General features: G+C 44.3%; 3 protein-coding genes across 7 annotated transcripts; 2 read left to right on the top strand and 1 right to left on the bottom strand.

The window, feature by feature from the left end:
• Window positions 1-2,577: 2,577 nt before the first annotated feature.
• LOC4329704 (probable protein kinase At2g41970) lies at window positions 2,578-5,421 on the top strand. Of its 2 annotated transcripts, none has more exons than XM_026022593.2 (8): window positions 2,578-2,804; window positions 3,062-3,235; window positions 3,356-3,609; window positions 3,702-3,828; window positions 4,117-4,390; window positions 4,500-4,632; window positions 4,741-4,827; window positions 4,910-5,421. In XM_026022593.2, exons 2-8 carry the CDS (start codon window positions 3,151-3,153, stop codon window positions 5,039-5,041), a joined length of 1,092 nt encoding a protein of 363 aa, XP_025878378.1. In that variant the 5' UTR covers window positions 2,578-2,804; window positions 3,062-3,150; the 3' UTR covers window positions 5,042-5,421. The 2 variants fall into 2 exon arrangements, with proteins under 2 accessions (XP_025878378.1, XP_015627379.1); XM_015771893.3 differs by having other exon boundaries at window positions 2,606-2,804; window positions 3,010-3,235.
• Window positions 4,589-8,570, bottom strand: LOC4329703 (pentatricopeptide repeat-containing protein At1g09900). 4 transcript variants are annotated; one of them, XM_015771889.3, is made up of 3 exons: window positions 6,710-8,570; window positions 5,705-5,840; window positions 4,589-5,018 (listed from the first exon to the last, which is right to left on the bottom strand). In XM_015771889.3, the coding sequence occupies exon 1, from the start codon at window positions 8,505-8,507 to the stop codon at window positions 6,843-6,845; it is 1,665 nt and encodes a 554-aa protein (XP_015627375.1). In that variant the 5' UTR covers window positions 8,508-8,570; the 3' UTR covers window positions 4,589-5,018; window positions 5,705-5,840; window positions 6,710-6,842. The 4 variants fall into 4 exon arrangements, with proteins under 4 accessions (XP_015627375.1, XP_015627377.1, XP_015627378.1 ...); XM_015771891.3 differs by having other exon boundaries at window positions 5,787-5,840; XM_015771892.3 differs by having other exon boundaries at window positions 4,589-4,847; window positions 5,787-5,840.
• Window positions 8,571-15,754: 7,184 nt separating this feature from the next.
• On the top strand, window positions 15,755-17,988 carry LOC4329702 (signal peptidase complex subunit 2). The gene is made up of 4 exons (XM_015767784.3): window positions 15,755-15,914; window positions 16,041-16,274; window positions 17,067-17,209; window positions 17,684-17,988. Exons 1-4 carry the CDS (start codon window positions 15,810-15,812, stop codon window positions 17,775-17,777), a joined length of 576 nt encoding a protein of 191 aa, XP_015623270.1. The 5' UTR covers window positions 15,755-15,809; the 3' UTR covers window positions 17,778-17,988.
• The last annotated feature ends 4,855 nt before the right edge of the window (window positions 17,989-22,843 follow it).

Below are 22,843 nucleotides of genomic sequence, written 5' to 3'. Positions count from 1 at the left end.
ACTAACGATAGATGAAGTGTGGGGCCAATACGTGTAAAGAGGAGGCCTCAGGAAGATAGGACATGACACCCTCATCCACAAAAAAGACTTCCCGGTGAAGTAACAAATAGGTGACCAGCACGGATTCCATGTGTGCCACAACATGCGCCTTCTATATATACAGAGAAAAGGTGAAGACTTTGGCTGAATTTGAGGTCGGTGGTCTTAATTGTGATATACTAACTACATCGATGTACATATATATGATCGATCAACTAATCTTGAATTATGACAATGTAGGGCAAAATTACCAAGTCTCTGCCTACCAACTTTGAGGAGATTCGTGAGGAGATAGCCGGCTTCATCCTCCGCGAAATAATTAACCCCAAAGGAATGTTTAGGCTTAAACTAAAATAATGAATATTGTTGAACTTTTATATTTAGGCAATGATGAACATTGATTAAGACCTTGATTATGTAACTATGATGTTTATATTTATGTATATATTTCTTATGTCTATGTTAATACTTGCTAAATAAATATTTCATCCAATTAACTCGGTTTTGCAGGTGAAATATGTTAAATATGTGAATCGACGTAAAATATGTGAATGGATGTGAAATATGAGATTAAAATAGATGTTCTGTGAATATGGTTGTGTGAAATATATTGATAGCTGTGTATGTGAGTGCATGTATATGAATGGGTGATGCTGGGGATATTGTATATGCATGTGTTTCTGTCATTTTTGCAACGGGCATGGCTAGCAAAGGCCTGAGGTTAGCCAAAAAACAAAATTTATTTTTTTGTGGATTATACTCATCTGTGACGGGCCATAACTTAGTGCCTGATTGAGATAAGGGTCATCTGTGACGGGCTATAGTTAATGCCCGATTGAGATGATGGTCATCTGTGACGGGCTATAGTTTAGGCCCGATTGAGATGAGTATCATCCCTGACGTGCTCTAGCTTAGACCCGATTGAGGTTAGTAGTCATCTGTGACGGGTGCTATTTGTGGCCCAATTGAGATAGATCATCCGTGACGGGCTATAGTTTGACTGGTAATCTGGGTCAAAGCTATTGGTGACGGGCTTTAATTAGGGCCCGATTGAGATAGGTTCATCCGTGACGGCCGTTTGCCCGATTGAGATAACTGTTCATATCTGTTACTTCTAGCATGTGACGAACGCCGTGCCCGATTGAGATGGGGCTTACCGTCCGATTAAGATGATGGTATCTATTCTAGTGCGTTAGTATCCTCATGCAAATTCAAAACGTTAGATATTAGACTCGTGGAAAGGATACGGGAGAGAGAAAATTAAAGTGAATACTCGATACTACCTGCATATGAGTTCGAATCATACTAGAAGAGTTTGTATATGCTTGTATTTCCTGTATTATCAAACATATAGTCATCATTTAATGAGCTCCTAAGTAAAGAGGGTTAATTGGATTCATGCCATTATAATTTTGCCTGTTTCGAAATATACCATTACTATTTGTGAAATTGGAACCATACCATTACAAATTTATAGGCATTCCAGATGTGCTATTACTACCTCTTTGAAGCATTGTCAGAAATTTATTGACCAAAATGCCCCTTCCTTCTTCCTTCTTCCTTCTTTCCCCTTCCTCCTCTCTTCCTTTCCACCAGTGCCATAGCAATGTCTAGGAGTGAGCGCAAGGCGAACCAATCAGCGAGAGTACAAGTGCCATCGGTAGCGAAACGAGCGAAGCTAACGCGATGACAGTGCATGCGAGCTCGTGGTTACCCTGAAAGAGGAGGCAATGCCCATGAAGCACGGATTGGCGCACACCATAGCCGTCGTGTAGACAATGCTCGAGCTCAAGCACCACATCTCTTCTCCAGTGACGTCAGAGGACGGCGAGATGGTGGTGAGCTCCACCTCCTTTCCTCGTCGGGCCTCTTCCCGCCGCCGCGTTAGATCTACCCTTCCCGCGTCCATGCTACTCCACCACACCGACCACCGAGGATGGGAGCCATGGGAGGGGCTTTGGTGGCAATGGAGTTAACCTTCCTCTTCCCTACCAGAAGACATGTCAGCCTCTACGCAACCATTACCTACTATTTGAATCGTTTTCCTCAATCCCTCTAGCTCCAGTATGAAATGAAGTGGCGGCTCTGCATCCGCTAACGACGCCTCGAGGATAGAAGGCCGCGGCAATCGCTAAGATGGATGCCCTCCGCGCCCAAGCTCATTGCTGCGGTGCCAGTGGAAGGAAGAGAGGAAAAGGGAAAGGAAGAAGAAAGGGACATGCATTTTGGTCAAAAAAATTGATAATACTTCAAAGAGGTAAACAGTGGTATATTTGGAATACCTGTAAAATCATGATGGCATGCTTTTAGTTTCATGAATAGTAACTGTGTATTTTAAAATGAGTAAATTTATAATGAATATTAACTGTGTATTTCAAAACGAGTAAATTTATAATGATATGGATCCAATTAACTCTAAAGATTATGGCACACCTCCATAGTTTCATATCATGTGATCGTGCTAACAATAGTCAATAATAATGGGGAAGGTGCTCAAGCACAGAGGTTAGTTAATTACTCCAATTAATTGACGCGTCCGTGCGTGCGTGTGTGCGTGTGGCGGTTAAAACGGGTGGGAGAGGGGGCCAGGGGGGTGTGGCTCCTTTGGCGCGGAAAGAGGGGGAGCTCCCGCCATTCCCCACCATTAACCTCTTCTCCCGGGGAACAAAACACCGCTGTTCTTCCCTTTGCCCCCCCTCGATCGATCGCCATCGATCGATCTCGTGCGGGAAGCGATCGATCTCGTGCGGGAATCTTTGGGGGAGGTAAGAATTTCTACCGTTTTCTGCATGCCGATCCAGATCGCATATGGAGCATGCATGCATCCTCTGTTTTCTTGATCCACGATCCCCTCATTGCTTCCGATGATTGCTTGATCATCTGGAAATTGTGCGTTGATTTTAATTTCTTTTCAGTTAATTTTCTGTTCCTCGGAAAGAGATTGATCCGTTTCGTGAATTGATTCTTCAGGGATTTAATCTGTTGGTGTGCACGCGAGGAATTAATCGAAAATGGTTTGCAGGTCGTGCGCGATGATCCGCTGAGCGGGGGGCGGCCACCAGATCAGCCCGCGCATCCAACTCCGGCGAGAGGAGGAGGAGGAAGAAGAAGATGTCTTGCTGCGGAGGCGCCGAGGAGGACAGCTACGGCCCGCCGGCGAACCAGGCCGCTCCGCCGCCCAACGTCAATGCTCCCGGTGCGTCTCCACATTCCTCTTCTCCGGCGGCGGCGGCCTCCTACATTCCTCTCCTCCTTTGCTGACCGATTTCGTGACCGTCTCTTGGTCTTCTTCTCCGGCGACGGCGGATGGAAGCAGGGAATAGAGGCGGGCCGAGAGGGCCGGGGGCGGCGCGGCCGGGCGGGCCGCCGAAGCCGGTGAACATCGACGTGCCGGCGATACCGTTCGAGGAGCTGAAGAAGATCACCAGCAACTTCAGCGACCGCGCCCTCATCGGCGAGGGCTCCTACGGCCGCGTCTACAACGGCACGCTCAGCGACGGCCGCGCCGCCGTCATCAAGAAGCTCGACCCCGGCGCCTCCCAGGAGACCGACTCCGAGTTCTCCGCCCAGGTGTGCCCCAAAACACCCCACTTCTTCTTCTTCCTCCTCCTCGCGACATGAGCCATCTTAGCTTTTTGCTCATCTTCATCTCGTCGCCATAGATAGCGATGGTGTCCAAGCTCAAGAACGAGTACTTCCTGGAGCTCTTGGGCTACTGCTTGGAAGACGGCAACCGCATGCTGGCCTACCAGTTTGCAACCATGGGTTCTTTACACAACATTCTTCACGGTAATAAGTCTTTTCCATTTCACTACTACCTTATGTTTTTCTTACATAATGGAATAGAAAACCATCCCAGTCATTACTCAACGAACTACAGCCGATTATTACACCAAATCACTCGAAGCAAGTGTACTTCAAAGTAAACTTAAAAAAACACTCCCAAATTTAAAGCAAACACGAGATAAAGAGCAACAGTAAAATCCCGACAAGTTTACGCCCATGTGATCAGGGGGCGGAGCCAAAAAATCTCCACACGTAGGGCTAAGCTAATTAATGGTTTTGGATGTGATGCAGGTAAGAAGGGAGTCCAGGGCGCGGAGCCCGGCCCGGTTCTGAACTGGGCGCAACGGGTCAAGATAGCTTATGGGGCGGCGAGAGGGCTGGAGTACCTCCATGAGAAAGTGCAGCCATCGATCGTTCATCGAGATGTTCGGTCTAGCAATGTTCTTATATTCGACGAGTTCAGCTCGAAGATCGCCGATTTCAACCTGACGAACCAGGGCACCGACACCGCTGCCCGGTTGCATTCGACTAGGGTGCTAGGAACATTTGGATACCATGCTCCAGAGTAAGGGAGAGAATGATTGATTTCTCGCGTATCAGACTGTACAGCATGCTTTGCCTTTTGCAGGATTTACTTGCTGACGATTTGTTGGTCTGATTATGGTGATGTTCAGATATGCCATGACAGGGCAAATAAATCAGAAGAGCGATGTTTACAGCTTTGGCGTGATTCTATTGGAGCTACTAACCGGAAGGAAACCAGTTGATCACACCATGCCAAAAGGGCAACAAAGTCTTGTCACTTGGGTAAGGAGAAGTTTTATCCTTCAACAAAAGATAACTTATTACAATATATCCTATTTCAATCTTTCCATTTCCAATGATCTTACATATACCATGATCTTTGTGAGGCAGGCTACTCCAAGATTGAGCGAAGATAAAGTTAAGCAGTGCGTCGATCCAAAGCTCAACAATGATTACCCTCCGAAGGCTGTCGCAAAGGTAGCTATACTGTAGCAAATCTGACAAAATTCAGAAAGCAGCAGTGAGTGCCATTGTTTTTTCTTTCATGATTTTTTTTCAGCTAGCAGCAGTTGCAGCATTGTGCGTTCAGTACGAAGCCGACTTCCGACCGAACATGACGATCGTCGTGAAGGCAATCCAGCCTCTTCTGAATACAAAACCAGCTGGGCCTGCAGAGCCACCACCTGCCTGATCAGATTGTATGGGAGTTCTGCTCTAGGCAGACAGGGGAAAAAAAACCACACAAACTTTGCATGGTTTCCTGTGTTTTCACATCAGGCAGTGTATGTTTTAAGAAGCCATGCAACTTGGAGGAGCACCAATTCGGCATGATTTTTTGTAAAACACTGATCCATTGGTACCACAGGGTATATTACATATAGAGGGGGTATTTTGCTAACTGGTGTAATGAATTAAGTTATTCTTTGTCGTGTCATGGTGTAATTTTAAGGTCCTTCAAAAGCTTGCATAGAACCAAGGATTGCATGATGCATTCCCAAGAACTTCCATGGCTGCCTCTTTTTCTTATATTTGTATAGAACTTTGGAATTAATAGTAGTTTTTCTTCTTCTTTTTTTCTGTTGGAACTACAAAGCTGGGGCTAAAATCCTGTTCCTGAATTCAGGTTTTGGCCAGGATGGAGATTAAATGGTGCACATTGCATAGATGTACACCTAAGATGCATTTTTTTTGGTACATTGCATAATTGGGAAGACACACAATAATAAGCTAAATGGTTATGCCTAAACCAAAATTCATTTGATTTGACACGGGAAAAACTATTAGCTACAGGAGGGCATCATATACTGGTGAGCCTGAATCATTACAAATTTATATGCAAAGGTTCACAACTTACAAGGTTATCAGTGCCTTGCATATATATAAACAGATCAGTTTTGATGGACAGTGAGGCTCAGATTCACTGTTTGTTCAAGTACCTTCTGGTGGCAATCTGAGAAAAGGACCTCCATTAGCATTTGAGCACGGCAAGACTGCAATAAAAACAGAGCAAATTAATTAAAATATAAACTAAATCAGCGACTTTAGTATAATATGACACATTGGAAAGGTTACGCCTAAGGATGGTAACTGCATAAGTGAAAATCATGTTTCTGGTCTGACATTTGACATAAAGTGGCCAGGTGCCATCAATGTCTTAGTGGTGAAGGACTGAATCCAATAATTTCATCATTTTCCCATCACAAGCATGGAAAATAACTCATTGAGAAAGAAGTTTTGAATCACATCACTGGGCACTGACCAATTTCTGATGGTACCCACAATCCAAAGGGAAATCTGGACTTCCAGCCTTTTCTAAAATTTAGTTCAAATTTTATGTTGTCATTCAATTTAGATGTAAATAGGGAGTTTCAGATAGTAATCAACTGGTCATTTTTCATGTTTTCTACTTGAATTGGCAAATTCTGTAGCTCACAGTCTTAGATTTATCCCAAGTCAATTCTGTAGAACTGCAGCTGAGAAAGCGGCATGTTTAGTTTGAAACCAATTAGGGTGTCATTACCGTGTCAATGACTAAGATAAGTCAACTCTGGCTTACAGTACAGGAGTAGAGAGAACAGGTAGCCTAATGCTCATCACTTAGCATATCCCTTCATTCCGCTAGTTCATATGAAGTGCTAAAGCATATTGAAGCAAGAAATGCCCAATCAAAACAGGTCTAATATGTATCTCACACTAGTATGATATATCATGTAAGGACAAGAATGTGAAACATGAGACCATGTTCAACAATAAGGTAAAGTATGTTAAATAAGACAAGAGTTATGCAGAAATTCCAAGCAACTCGAAGACTGAAGTGGGCTGTAAGCCTGTAAGGTGGGAAGTGGATGAAAGGACTCACATGTTGTCAAGAAAGCAACATCAATTAGGTGAACATCCAGTAAAATCTCCTCTCCTGCTGAAGAGCGAAGATGCACAAAATCTCATTCTCAGACCCTCGATACTCAGTTGATCCTCTTATATGTATTCATAGTTCAATCAAGCAGTCTAATGGCTCCCTTATTTATCAAGCTCTTCCTTACAACACCTCTCGAACATAATTCATCCAGCAAATCCCGTGCCTCCTTGATCAATCCCTCATAAGCCAAGCCTTCAATCAATATGGTGTAAGTTGATTCATTCGGCATGCAGCCATTCCCTATCATGTAAGCGAAAAGATCAATGGCACTGTGTGTTTCACGCCTTTTGCAAAGCCCAAGAATTATCGCATTGTACAACACAGTGTTGGGCCTTATGCCCATATCTTGCACTTTACCAAATGCCCTAATTGCATCTTCAATTCTATCTTCTCTACAAAGACCAGCAGCTATTGTCGAGTATGTGATAATATCTGGTTGGAGCCCTTTGCTGACCATCTCATTGAGCAGCTCTAGTGCTTCCTTTGTCTTCCCAGCCTTCGTAAGCCCATCAATGACCGTGTTATAACTTATCAAGACAGGAGCGCAGCCCTTGTCCTTGAGTTGATGAAGCAATTCAACAGCGACGTCAACCTCACCACTGCGGCAGAGTGCAGTAAGTAGAGTGTTGTATGAAACGATGTCTGGATAACAGCCTCTGGACACCATCAAATCCAAAAACGCCATCGCTTTATCCATCTTTTTTTGCTTGCAGAATGCGTGGAGAAGCGGGTTGTAACTCAACGAATTAGGTGTGCAACCGTACTTGGGGATCTGCTCAAGGACTTCCAGTGCTGGCTCAACCAATCCTTTCCGGCATAAGAAACTGATGAGCATGTTAAAAGTTACCACATTTGGAGGGCAACCCTTCTGGCCCATCTCGCCCATGAGCTCCTCGGCATCCTCCCATCGCTCCGCGGTACACAGGCCCTTCAACACAATGTTATAGCTAACTGTGTTTGGTTCACAGCCATATGACGGGAGGTTCTTCAAGAACTCAATGGCATCGTCAACCCGTCCTTCTTGGCAGATTCCATTGACAACGACGTTGTAGGTGACAATGTCCGGGGTGCACCCCTTATCTCGCATCTCGTCGAGAAGCTTCATGGCCTGCTTGTACCCGCTCCTCTTGCACGTGGCCTCGAGGAGGATGGTGTAGGTGACCACGTCCGGCACACATCGCCGGCGGAGCATTTCGTCGAGCACCGCCAGCGCGTTCGCGGTCCGGCCGCGTCCGCAGAGGCCTCGGATGAGCGTGTTGTAGGTGTAGGCGTCGGGCTCCACGGGCATCTCCGCGACGAGCCGCCGCGCGGCGTCGAGCTGCCCCGCGCCGCAGTACCCGGCCACCATGGCGTTGTACGCCATGACGTCGGGGCCGCACGCGGCCAGCACGCGGCGGGCCTCCGCGGTGCGCCCCGACGCGCTGAGCTTCTTGATGAGCGCGGCGCAGGTGCCCGCGTCGGGCCTCCGCGCGGACCCGACGAGGCGGAGCGCCTCGTCGAGCTCCCCGCGGCGGACGAGCGAGCGGAGGCGGTCTCCGGAGGAGAAGGAGGAGGATGCCCGGTGGGACACGGCGTTGGGGGCCGCGGCGGCGGAACCCGCTATGCGGAGGCGCGGCCTGGGGGCGGCGGCGGCGGGTCTGGGCGCGGGGAGGGGAGGGTAGGGGCGGGACGAGGCGAAGGAGAGGAGGCCGGACATGGCGGGCGGCGGCGGCGGCGAAGCTGTGGGCGCGGGCGCGGCCATCGGGCACGGGGGACAGTGGCGACGACGACGATAAGGTGGGGAGATTGCGAAGCTGTGTGCGTTGCCGCACGGGAGTTTTCATGGGCCGGAATATTGTTTGCTAGATGGGCCTCAGTGACAGAAGTATTTGGATGTGAGCGGAAAAAGTACACCGAAGGTCCCTCAACTTGTCATCGGAATAAAAAACGTCCTCGAACCGCAAAACCAGATATGCGAGGTCCCTTAACTATATAAAACCAGTCACCCGAGGTTCTTAGGTGGTTTTGACCCAGTTTTATCCTACGTGGCTGCTGAGTCAGCATGGGACCCACGGTGGGCCTCACATCTCAGAATGCCAACTCATCACCTCTCTCTTATTTCCCCTCCTCTCCCCTTCTCTCTCAGTCTCTCACTTTTCTCAGGCTGACCGGCAGGTGCGGACTGCGGAGGAGGCTGGCGGGGCAGCCGGCGATGGGCGGCGCTGTGGCGACTGCTTTGGCCGGGGGCGCAAAGGAGGGAGGCAGTGCCTCGTTTTGGCGGGTCCCCCCCTCTTCTCTCCCTTCTTCCTCTCTCTCTTCCTCGTTTTGGCGAGCCGGTCGGCGGGAGCGGAAGAGGTCTGGTCGCCGGTGACGAGCTACACAATGGCAGCGGCAACTTTGTGCGACGGCGACAAGGATGGAGTCGACTTGCAGCTAGAGCGCCGCCTTTCCCCACAACTCCCACAGCGAGCACGTGAAGAGGGAGGAGGCGGGGAGGCCAGCAGCGGCCCGTTCCTCGTCGTCGTCGTTCTGCGGGGACGACGGCCGCCGGACCTCTTCCTCTCCCCTCCCCCCAGCTGCGCGCGGTGGAGGAAGCCGCGGCGTCGTCCTCCTCCTCTCCCGCCTCGCCCCGTCGACGCCCGCGCCTTCCGGCCGCCCGTCGACGCCCGCACACACCCGCGCCTCCCCATTGACGATGGGGGCGACGGAGGCGCCGCTCTCCCCGTCGCCAAGAAGTCCCCCTCATCCTCCTCCTCCAGGGCGCTCGACAGAGACGCGGCGGAGGCCGAGGTGTGCCGCCGGCTGACGAGCTCGCGGCGGGAGGCGCTCGGGCTGTATCGGGACATCCTTCGGGGACGCGGCTCCTTATCGGCGGCCGCGACGCCGTGCAACAGGCGCTCGACCGACTCGCCGAGGCATCCCACCGCATGGTCGAGGCCGAGGAGGCCAAGCGCCGATGCGTCTCACCGTGGCGGCCGGGCGGCGGCGGGGTGGTGGCGCACGTGGGGTGCGGCGATTACGACGGCGTCGCGACGTGAAGCGCAGCGTGCCGGTGTGGGAGCTCAACGAGCATGAGGAGCGGCGGGTGTAGGCGACGGCGCGACATCGCCCTGTCCTCTTCGCGCTTCCCCCTGGCTACCGCCGCAGCCGCCCTACCCTTCTCCCGCCGGGCGCCGGCCGCCGTCGTGCCGCCGCCCTCCTCTCTCCCACCTCGCCTGCTGACCTCTGCATCGCCGCTTAGCCTCGCCGAGAAGCCGCCCAGAAAGAGAGAGGAGGAAAAGGAAGGAAGGTGATGAGTTGGCATCCTGACATGTGGGGCCTATGTGGTTCCCACGCTGACTCAGCAGTAACGTAGGACAAAACCAGGGTCAAAATCGCCTAAGGACCTCAAGTGATCGGTTTTATATAGTTAAGGGACCTCGCGTATCTGGTTTTGCTGTTCGAGGACGTTTTTTATCCCGATGACAAGTTGAGGGACTTTCGGTGTACTTTTTCCTTAGTGAGCTGGGCTAAAAAAAGGAAAAAGTCCAATTAGACCCCCTCAAATAGAACGGATAAGATTTTTATCTCTCAACCATAAAACTGGGCATATCGACTTCTCCAACTATTAAAACCAGGTAAAATGACTTGCTCAACTTTTTTTAGGGTGGTTTTAGTTGACATGGCACGTTGACTTGGTCTAAACGGTTGACTCAACATACTGGGTCCACGTATCAGTGCCTCGTCTTCTTTCTTCCCCTCTCTTCCTTTTCTCTTGCCTCATTTTCTCCACCTCATCGTCTATTCCGGGAAATAGCGGCAAGAGCGCGGGACGGCAACAGATCCAGGGCCCAACAACGTCGAAGAGACAGCGAGCGAGCCGGCATCGAGGAACTGCCAGTGGCCACGCTCGCGGCCGGTGGAGGAGGCAACGATAGGAGGATACGCCATACTAGAGTAGCTCAGAGCCGCAACCAGTGGAGGAGTCAGTGGTAGAGGAAGCTCAGAGCGACGACCTATGGAAGAGTCAGCCGAGGCGATGCCCAGGCATGGCTTGCTCCCGGCGTCTTGGAGCTTGGATACGGCACCAGAGCCGCCGGCCTTGCTGGAGCCTAAAGAGGACGAGGCGAAGGAGAGTGCTAGACCCCAAGTTAGACTTTATCACTCCTTTTTATATTTTGGGCCCATAAGTTGTTTACTTACTTAGTTTTCTTTTGAACTAAGCCACACTTATAGCATACTAATTCACAGACACGGTTTCGAGCCATGCCACATTTTTATCTAAAGTTAGCTGTGGCAAACTTAGACACCAACAAAATAACAACCCCTCGGTTGATCGAACCGAGTGATCATTCAGTTTCTTCTTTCTTGTTACAAGGGATCACTGGTTTTACCCTTTAGGATATGCTATCAATTCTTGACGTACGTCGTAGGCTTGAGCTGTTAGGAGTTGGAAGTTGCAACCACCCCCTGCGACCTGAGCCGGCGGAGAAGGAGGCGAAATCACCATCAGTCCTCCCCCCCCCCCCCCACCTCCCCACCCCCATCCACCATCGCCATCCGCGACTCTCGCGACTTCCCAGCGCAGCGCCACGACGCGACACCACCCGCCGCTCGCTAGCTGCTTCCCCTCCCCTCCCTCTCGTGCACGGCACACTGACCTGACCGGCCGCCGCGCCGCGGCCACACGCTCGATCGATCGCCCCGCCCACACCAGCATCGCGGAAAAGGCCCATGCTGCTGCCGCCTCCGCAGGCGCAGCGGCGGCGTCGTCTCATCCGCCGGCCATGGCGCCGCGACCGCGAGCAGCAGTAGCACTCCTCGTCATCATCCCCGTCCTCCTCCTGCTGGTGCTCCTCCCGCGGCCACCTACGACCTCCCCCAGCTCCGTCGTCGGCTTCGCCGCCACCAGACGGCTCAGCGGCGGCGCCAACAGTGGTCCGCCGGCCCACGCGCCGTCGGCGGCACCCTCCCCGTCCCCCGGCCGAGGCCGCCTCCACCCCACCACCACCACCAGCGCCGCGCCTCGTCCGCCGCCCCCGCGGGGCTACGGAGGGGAGAGGAAGCGGCGGCTCAAGCTCAACCTCGGCGAGAGGGTCGGGATCGCGCTCGCCGCCGTCGCCGCGGCATTGCAGGTGGCCCTCGTCGGCGCGTGTCTGGCGTTGCTCGCTCGCCAGCTCCGGCGGGGCAAGCCCCGCGACAGCGAGGATGCGGCGGCGGCGGCGTCCTCCTCTTCCGCGCCACCGCCGGCGTGAGTTGTGGAGTTCGATCGCCGCGAGACGGCGGCGGCTATGAAAATGTATGACAGTGTAGTGGAGAGTGGAGTATATATACGTTATTTGGCTTAAATGTAAAAATATTTGAGTGAAATTTTACATGAATTTGGTCAATTTTACGAATTGCTAGGTATACTGGAGATCGGATATCCTTTCTTCCTTCTTCTTCAAGCTAGTTTGAAAAAAAGAAAAGAAAAGATGGAATTTCATTCTGAATGTCACCAAAATAGAAAGAAATTCCATTGAAATCCAAATTCAACTGATATTTGAAAATTTTAAAAGAATACATTCTCTTCGACTCTAGGGAGGCAAAGAGACATAAATATCACAATTTTAATTAAGAAACAAAAATAAAATAATCTATCTATCTATTATATTGTTAAAACAGCTTTGAAAGGAGGCACCACGTTCGCTGTGGGGGCTAGAAATTCTCACATTAATCGGAGAAAAAGAAAAAAAGAAAAGAAGAGTCCAAGTAGAAGTACAATCTAAAAATAACTGAAATTTAGAATTAAAAATAAGCAATATTGAAAGAAGTTTCCATATAAGAACCCAATACAAGATTAATCAAAATTCGAAATAAAAATAAAATAAAATCTAAAATATAAAATTAGAAAAAGGAAAGGAGAGTCCAAGTAGAAATACAATATAAAAATAGCTGAAATTCGGAATTAAAATAAGCAATATTGAAAGAAGTTTCCATATAAGAATCCGATACGAAATTAATCAAAATTCGAAATAAAAATAAAATAAAATCCAAAATTAGGAAAGGATTGAGAGTCCAAGTAGAAATACAATATAAAAATAGTTAAAATTCAGAATTAAAAATAAGCAATACTGAAAGAAGTTTCCATATAAGAACCCAATACGAGATTAATTAAAATTCAAAATAAAAATAAAATAAAATTCAAAATTAGGAAAGGAAATGAGAGTCCAAGTAGAAATACAATATAAAAATAGCTGAAATTCGGAATTAAAAATAAGCAATATTGAAAGAAGTTTCCACATAAGAACCCAATAAGAGATTAATTAAAATTCAAAATAAAAATAAAATAAAATACAAAATTAGGAAAGGAAATGAGAGTCCAAGTAGGAATACAATATAAAAATAGCTGAAATTCAGAATTAAAAATAAGCAATATTGAAAGAAGAGTCCACATAAGAACCCAATACGAGATTAATTAAAATTCAGAATAAAAATAAATAAATCCGAAATTAGCAAAAGAAAATAAAAGAAGAGTTCAAATAGGAATATAATTTAAAATTAGCTAAAGTTCGGAATTAAAAATAAGCAATATTGAAAGAAGAATCCATATAAGAACCCAATACGAGATTAATTAAAATTTAGAATAAAAAATAATATCCAAAATTAGAAAAATTAAAAGAGAGTTCAAGTAGGAATACAATTTTGAAACAACTGAAATTGAAAATAAAAAAATAAAAACATTAAAAGAACACAATACGGTATTAACTAAATTTAAAAAAAAACTGAAATTAGAAAAAAAAGAATATGATTTCAATTTGGAATACAATTTATAAATAACTAAAATTTGTGATAAAAATAAAGATTATTGAAAGAAAAGACCATCTAAAATATATGACGAGATAAATTAAGTTATAGACCTATAAAGGAGTAGAGTGGTGATGGTTGATACGACATATAAAAATTATTAATAGAACATCAAATAGAATCCTAATGACGATTAAAAGGAGGGAAGTCAGGCAGGCCATAAAGCAAACGAGTAAGGCGGTTGCCGGGACTTCTAGAAAGTAAAAAAAAACATTGATAATCATATTTGATTTTTAAAATCTCAGTGACAATAAAAAGGAGAAGCAGCAGGCGGGGTGTATAAGAGTATAATTGCAAAGCCGCCGACGGTTGGCGGGTCTTCTAGAAAATAAAAAAAAAATGAATTCCAACGATAGTTATGTTCGATTTTTAGAATCACAATGACAATAAATAGTAGGCGGCGGATGGGCTGTAGAGGGGCATAGTGGCATTGTTTGATGGGACTTCTTAAAAAATATAAAAAAATAAAACTACAAGTCCAATTTTTAAAGGTTCGGATCTTCTAAAAAGTAATAAAAAACAATGAGAATCATGTTCGATTTTAAAATCTCAATGACAATAAAGAAGGGAGGCAGCGGGCGAGCCGTAGAGGAGTACAATGGCAAAGCCGCTGACGGTTTGGCGGGACTTTTAGAAAGTAAAAAATAAATCCAAACGATAATTATGTTCGATTTTTAAAATCTCAATGACAACAAAGAAAAAATATAGTGGACGGGCAGTAGAGGAGTATAATGGCAATGTTTGACGGGACATCTAGAAATTATAAAAATGAAACCCAACATGACAATAAACTCTAAAAACTATAAAATCTAATTTTTAAAGGTTCTAAGAAGAATGAATAGAAATAGTAGTAGATCGAGCAAGCAAATAAAGAAGTAGATGACATAAGGGGTAGCAACTGACGTGACTTTTAAAAACTATATAATTAGAAACACGAGGATGATAAGGTTTGGTCTTTTAAAGTCTTAAGACAATGAGATAGCTATTTAATAACTTTTAAGTAAAATTATACTAGAAAAATATATGATTTTGTATGGGTGCTAGCCGCGCAATTGCGCGGGCCACCCAGCTAGTTAACTTATTAAAGGAATAGAAAAAGGAGCCTCCACGTTCGCTCTCACGGGTTAGAAATTCTCATATTAATTGGAGAAAAAGAAAAACATAGTCCATATAGAAATACAATTTAGAAATAGTTAAAATTCAGAATTAAAAAATAAGGAATATTGAAAGAGTAGACTAGAGTCTGTATAGAAATACAATTTATAAATTACTGAAATTCGAAATTAAAAAAAATAAAGAATATTAGAAGAAGAGTATAGAGTCCATATAGAAATACAATTAGGAAATAATAGAAATTAGAAATTAAAAATAAGGAATATTAGAAGTAGAGTATAGAGTTCATACAGAAATACAATTAAGAAATAATAGAAATTCGGAATAAAAAATAAGGAATATTAGAAGTTGAGTATAGAATCCATATAGAAATTTAAAACTAACTAAAATTCAGAATAAACAGAATAAAATTAAAAGTAGAGTTTAGAGTCCGTATAAAAATACAATTTACAAATAACTAAAATTCGAGATTAAGAAAAAACATGGGAAGAAAACTCTAAAGTCAATATAGGAATACAATTTAGAAGTAACTGAAATTCGTAATTAAAAATTAAAGAATATTGAAAGGTGAGTTTAGAGTCCACGTAGAAATACAATTAGAAATAATAAAAATTAAGAATTAAAAATAAATAATATTGCAAGAAGAGCCTTGAGTCTATATAGAAATATAATTTACAGATAATGAAAATTTGGAATTAAAAAAAGAAATTATATAAGAATATAATTTACAAATAACTAAAATTCAATAATAAAAATAATTAATAACTAACACATATATAAAATACAATAGGAATATTACACATTAGTAGTTTCGTAAAGTTAGTACAAAATTTAAAATTATGTTGTCATTTTAATATATTTGAATAATACATTGAGAAAACATATATGCTATTATATGAGAGAAAATATAATAATGCTACCATGGTAGTTAAAATGAAAAAAAACTACTAGTTTGGGTTTTCCGCTGACGTGGACTCCCACGTATTCTCCCATTGGTTCAAGCCAACGCAGTATCCGACGTGGCGAACACTGTCCACCTCATACCCGGGCCCACCCGTCAGTGAAACATCCGCATCATATTCTGTTCCCCACCGCATCCTCCTCCGTTTCGCCGGCGACGACGCGGATGGCGACCGACGGCGGCGGCGCCACCCCCTCACCGGCGGCGAAGAAGGCCAACCTCCTCGACCCCTACTCCATCAAGCATCTCCTCGACGAGACCGTCTCCGAGGTGAACGGCGGCAGCAAACGCTAAACCCTAATTCAATCCCCTTCCCTCCCTTCTGAGATCCTCCAGATTTGAGATTTTTCTCGGTTGTTTCTGATGATGCTGTGGTGGGTGGTGGGTTTGCGCCAGGTCGCGAAGAGCAAGGGGTACCCAGAGGACGCGCGGCTGAGCAACCGGAGGCTGGCGGTCGGCGCGGCGGTGATCGCCGTCGCGCTCCTCGCGCAGTTCTACCCCCGCAAGTTCCCCGAGAACAGGGACGTCCTCCTCGCCTGCATCGCGCTGTACGCGGCGCTCAACGTGGCGCTGCAGATCGTTACCTACACCAAGGAGAAGAACGCCATCCTCTTCACGTACCCTCCCGCGGTGATGCCCATAGCACGCTCATAATTTGCTCTATAGATCTTGATTGATTAAACATGTCACATAGATATGCTGTGTTACGGTTCAAGGAAAGTTTGCGATATTTCATCAGTTTTCATAATTATGCTTGAATTCAGGTTATGGTGCCTGACTGCCTGTTGCGAAAGCTTGTTCCTTATGGATTGTTGCTGCAATTAATTTTGGCTTGATTTGAGCAGTTTTTTCTCCTGATATTACTTGGAGTAACTAGTGTTAGTTTCTTTTGTGGTGTACTGGTGAACATTGAGTTGTGAACTGCTTTTCGTTTTTTGGTGGAACTAGCTAGGTTCCCAATGCACATCTGTAAATTGGTACCCCCAGAAAATTTGTATCATTACACTTGCCTTCAATATAAGAGCATGTTCAGGAGACTAGCTATCCTATTCGGTGCCCTTCAATATAAGCAAAGGTTTGACCTTTGATCTAAAAAGTTTTATCCTCACCTATGTTAGTTGCAACAATTATTTTGTCAATGTGATTTCAGGGAAATTTTGATGTACCTATTATTCAGGCTGACTAGTAGTAGCAATATAATCGACTTAGCTTTACTATATTAGATTTATAGGGCCAGTGGGCCACTTCTGGTTTTCAATTACACCATGTGAGGTGTGAATGTGATATCGAACAATTTGCTTGTCAGAAGTAAATGTGTAATTTTGATAATTATAGCTGATGTGTGAATACATTATTTATCCTTGTGCTTTGTTCAATTTTAACTCATCTTTTAACTTGTTCCCCGCGGTACTTCTGTTACAGGGATCATTTAATAGGACTGGGCTTGTTATATCTTCAAAGTTACCAAGATTGTCAGACATGTATACCCTCACAATAGCAAGTGCAGATCCACATTCTAAATCTTCCAGTGAACCAGTCCATTTCACTAAGAGTGTCACAAAATGGTAACGTTTCTTGTACTCTTGTATTCTGATGAAAATATAAGTTATCAACAGGGTGATTTTTGTGTCTAATGGCTGGAATGTATTATATAATCTTATGAATTTAAATTATGCAGTCACTATTGACATCAAGTAAATCTAAATTCTAAAATGATACATCTAAATTTTGCTGTAGTTTCAGGGTTCAAACATTACAACTGGTTTGATGCTCTGCTGCTTGTAAAAGCTTACGTTTACTCAATAGTACCATGATGTGACTAGAAACAGGCATGCGCCTCTATACTATGATACCGCCTAATGAATTAATGAGTGTAAATTTTGCAAAATCAGTCTCTGATCCACTTATCTCATGCCATGGGATATTTATCTATCAACTAAGTTTGTATCTGTTAAGTACTTTTTGGTAGCACTATTTTCTGTTCCTTATGAATGCCTGCATTTTCTTTTGCACTGCTTTTAACAAATTTTCTTTGCCAGGTTCACCAAGGATGGGGTTCTTGTGGAAGGTTTGTTCTGGAAGGATGTTGAGAAACTGATTGATGACTACAACAGTGACCACAGGAGCAAATGAAAGGATAGCTTGTACTTATTGATATCAATATGTCATGAAACAACCAACCATTCACCTACTACATCTGTTAGTTTTTGCATATGACTAGCAAGGAATCGCTTTATAAAATCAAATCTTAACTGCATTTTGTTAGACAATTTTGTGACATGTCCTGGTATTAACTGCTGAAATGATGTGTCAATTCCTGAGGTCCTGGTATTAACTGCTGAAATTATGTGTCAATTCCTGATCGTGTTTCTGATGAGAATCGACGGACGGTTCTAATTTCTGAGCATTCTTAATCTAGTACTAGCAATCCCATGCTAGCTTTCTAAGACAACATTTGTTCGTCATTTCAACATTTGTTCGTCATTTCAACAAGGGCATCAATTGATTGATTTGGCCTTTATTTGAACCTTTATGGTATGTTGTTATTGTTGAACCATTGCTTGCATAAGTGCTGCTGAACATGTTTTGGGTGCAATAGAAAATGGCCTTTTCCAGATCCACCCCTTCTCATGGGGATGTTGCTGTGACTACGCACTGCAGTCATATATTGTCAAATTCATGTGGCTAGGGAAACATTCTGTGTAACATCAGTGGTAGGAGATCACAAGGAACCATAAAACTTTTGTCAAATATTTCTGGCATGTAAGGTGGGTTGTTGTGATCTTAGTGGAAGTTAACTTCTTATCTTAGAAAGTTTGGTTGATGGACACTACAAAAACGGAACCTTTTGGAAGAGGCAGATTCATGGAATTAAAAAATTCATTCTAGTCTTCGGAATTATGCATACCATATTCTCATCAGATTTGGATCAGCAATATATATATAATTGAAACATTGTTTTTTTACCCGTGATGGAAGATAACAATCACTAACTACATGTGTTATATATCCTCAATAAAATTTGCTGCGTTTTCATAAAATAGGAGCTGCAAAAGGTTATGTAATTCCCAAATATGCAGTGAGAAACAACAATCCCAGCGGGAGTGGATCCTCCTTCCCCAGGAAAAGAAGGTGCACTCTCTCTCTCTCTCTCTCTCTCTCTCTCTCTCTGAACAACTGTGTTTTTTCATTTTTCATAAAAGAACCACTGTATTCATGATGAACTTTGCTCTTGTTCGGATATCGTCAGCTAGAGCCTTACATATGGAGAAATTAAACCAGAGCGGCAGCAGGAATGAATGGATATGGTTCAATTTATGGCTCTTGGGACGAGCCAAACCTGATGAGCTCTAACTAGCTAGCTGTTCCTGCTCCTGCGCCACCTCCATAGGCCATGTTTGGAAGAACTTGGGACAGCTACGGTTTTTTCTAAAATCTCCGGCTCTCCTACTCCCTAAACATTATATTTCCTCTATCCCAAAACAAGTTAACCTGGTATAGGTCCTATAGGATATGACATTTTCTATTACTACGAATTTAGATAGGGTTAACTTATTTTGGGACGGTAGAGTATATTCTTAAATTCTCTAAGAATATGTATAGTTATAGAATGTAGGAAATAAATTATTAGAAGCTAAAAGCTAAAAAAACCTACCTTTCCTAGAATTTTATTAACTCCGTTTCTTAGAATCTTAAGCGCTCTCAACTCTCAAGCAAGATATACCTAACAAGACAATTTCTCTCTCGTTTCTCGATGCCAACAAACTCGTTTTGATCGGCAGATTTCGGTGCAAAGTGAAGGACCAGGTGAGATGTATTTTTCAGTGGAGGAGAGAGGGGTTGCTAGCTTCCAAAAGGGTTCTTGGCATTCAGCTCGATCGTGTATATCCTTCATTGCTAGCTGCCTGCCTCTCGTCAACACCTGATGAGCACCATTGGTTTCAGACTTTCAGTAGCTACCTCGCTCGCACAGAAATTGTCTGCAGATAGCTGTAGTACTTACGCTGGAATCTTCTGGTCCAGTTTCAAGTGGCCGGAGAAAATCCTGCCGAATTTCTCCTTTGGAACGTAAGAATTTTACAGGATTTTTATAGGGAACAGTTCATTTCCTCCAGAACTCCCGTGAAAATCCTCCTGTTCCAAATGAGGCCTAAAAATGGGTGTTGCATAGCATAAAACGGTAGTCTTAATTACTGAATTTCACAAGATCACCACCTCAGTGTTAGTGGTAATAGAAATTAGAAAAGAACAAGCTTTGCAGAAAAACAATAAGAGTGTATTTAGCAGTGTTCTTTTAGCATGACAGAGACATTGATATATATTTCTTCTGGATTGAGTGCAAATTCGACCATCACAAAGACAGCAACCGTAATGCCTAGACTGGAGTAGTAGTTAGCAACCGTGCCATATCACCAAAAAGATGAATTACTTCTTCTGATCGATCAACCAAACTTGTATACCGCTTAGCCTAAAATCATGACATCATTAATTAATCAACTATCTAATTTTAGAGTACTTCCATCTCTGAGGTAGAAAACTGACAATTAATAACGATCAAAAGTTAGTGGCATATGCCTATCTCTTCAGGATCGAAGTGCAAATTTCGTCATCACCAACCATATTCCTGTACTTATTAGCAACCGTGTTTTAACTAATCACCAAAAATCTTGACATGTCCGAAATCATCTTCAGACAGAGAGTGTTAACTATTGCCAATTTGCCAAAACACGCCATGCATTCTGTTTATATAAAAAAGGCTTCAAGAATCGTCATGCTCCAAACCACTCACTGTATTCGTAGCTACTGCACTACTACTACTACCCTACACTGCAAAACCATCATCCACACGACCACACGAATGTTTAACTTTCCTGCATTTCGCCGTAAATGGAATTGATGACGATGTTCGCTTGTACTTATCATAAGAGAAACGTCTTGTTAACGATTTGGAAGTAATTTATAAAAAGAACTTTTATACATGTCTTCTTAACTATTTAGAAACAAATACTGAAAAATAAAATATGATAAATAAAGTCAACTTCTAAAATTAATTTTCACTAAAATTGAAAATTTTCGCTTATACTTGCTAAATGATAGGATTATAAAGCTGTGTTCATTACCCTATTTTCCCAACTCATATCCTTGTTTTCTGCGCGCATACTTTGCAAATTATTAAACTGTGTGTTTTTTAGAAAAAAAATTATATATAAAAGTTGTTTTAAAAATTATATTAATCTATTTATAAAAAAAATCATCAGCTAATACTTAATTATACGTTAATGAATCGCTCCATTTTACGTACAAAAGGTATCAACAATCGAATACAACCTAAAAAGGTGGATAATGGCGAGAGGAGCAGGGTTGAAAATTTTGGATATTTTGAACCCTCTCCGATACGACATTATTTCAGCCAATTTGTTTAATTTTTCGTGAATTTTGGTAATATTTATTTAAATTTAACTAAATTTTGTTAAAAAATTCGGGACCTTCGATCAAATCAGCTAAAGCTTTGTTTAGATTTTAACTTTTTTCTTCGAACTTCCAACTTTTCTGTCACATCGAATTTTCCTACACACACAAACTTTCAATTTTTCCGTCACATCGTTTTAATTTATTTCAAACTTTTAATTTTGGCGTGGAACTGAAAAGGTAAACCATGGAGAGGAGCGTGGCCGGGCGGCCCGGGGCGCTGCAAGTCAAACATGAAACCGATCGAAGGAGGACGAATTGAAGACGATCGAACTTCATCGAAGACGATGATGCAAGCACAGGTAGCTAGCTAGCTACTCCCTCTGTCCAAAAAAAAGGCAAACTATAGGTCTCCGTGTCCAACTTTGACTGTCCGTCTTATATGGAATTTTTTTATAATTCGTATTTTCATTATTGTTAGATGATAAAACATGATTAATATTTTATGCGTGACTTGTCTTTTAAATTTTTTTTATAATTTTTTTAAATAAGACGAACGGTTAAATGTTGGGCACGGAAACCAGGGTTTGTCTTCTTTTTTTTGGACGGAGGGAGTAGAGGCTAGAGCTAACTCTGTACGTATCTTGAACTTGAATTAAAGTTAGCGAGATATACTACTGTAGAAGTAGACGAGTACCTCCTCCCCTCCTCCTCCCCTCCCAAATGAGGTTAGCTTTGCATGACGCAAAAAAAGCAGGCAGCTTAATTAGCTCTCATATCTCTCTCTCTCTCTCTCTCTCCACGAGGATTTAAGGGCGTCAGTGACCTCTTCTCGTGGGCGCGAGGAGATCAAGAGGAGAGGAGGATGGGTGGCGGCGCGCCATGCGACGTCGACGTCGACGTCGGCGAGCAGCGTCGCGGCGGCGGTGGGCACAGGCTGGTGTGGCGCGGGCGCGGGCGGCGCCGGAAGCTCCCGGTCGTCAGGCTAGGCGGCGGTGGTGGCGGTGGCGGTGGTGGTGGGCGACGGCGGCGCGGGTTCCTGCGGCGGCTGCGGCTGAGGTGGCTGGCGGCGAGGTGGCTCCGGCGCGCCGTGCGCAGGCTGGCGGCGATCTACGTGGCGGCGCTCGCGGGCCCGCCGCCGCCGTCGTCGCCGTCGCCGTCGTGCCGGCCGTGGATCGGCGCCGAGCCCCTCTTCGCCGTGCCGTTCATGCCCAACGTCCGGCCCTTCCTGTGATCACCAAGCTCCGGCCGGCGACGCGGCGAGCACATGTCGTCGTCGTCATCGTCGCAACTCCATGAGGCCATCATGTCCATCCAGCAAGTGATCATCTCCTGATTCCATGCAACTTACTATTAATTAATCAGGTGCCACTAAGAACAAAAATATTAATTAAGCATATATATATATATATATATATATATATATATATATATATATATATGTGAGCCTCATCAGGCATAATTTGCATGCGTAAGAAATCTCTTCTTAATTTGTTCAGTCTGTTTTTTTTTGTTCTTCTTTTTGAATCAAGGAAATGGAGAAGTACTTTCATCAGTTTCAATATTCTTCTCCATTTCTTTTTAATTGCCGAATTGGATCCACATGCATCCATCCATCATTGGTTTGATTTCTAATTTCCGTCGTGTACGTACTACTAGCTTCCTAGTACAATTACATCACACCATCGAATTTCTCAAAAAGTGTTCGTGCAAATGGCAGAGAAATTCAACGGAGTACATCTTGCCTTTTGGCGTGCCTGCGCTCCGTGACGTATGCCATATAGTGATAA

Source organism: Oryza sativa, chromosome 2 (assembly GCF_034140825.1).
Source record: "Oryza sativa Japonica Group chromosome 2, ASM3414082v1".
NCBI lineage: Eukaryota > Viridiplantae > Streptophyta > Magnoliopsida > Poales > Poaceae > Oryza > Oryza sativa.
The sequence above is the reverse complement of the archived record's forward strand: the minus strand, read 5'-3'. Positions and strand labels throughout refer to the sequence as shown.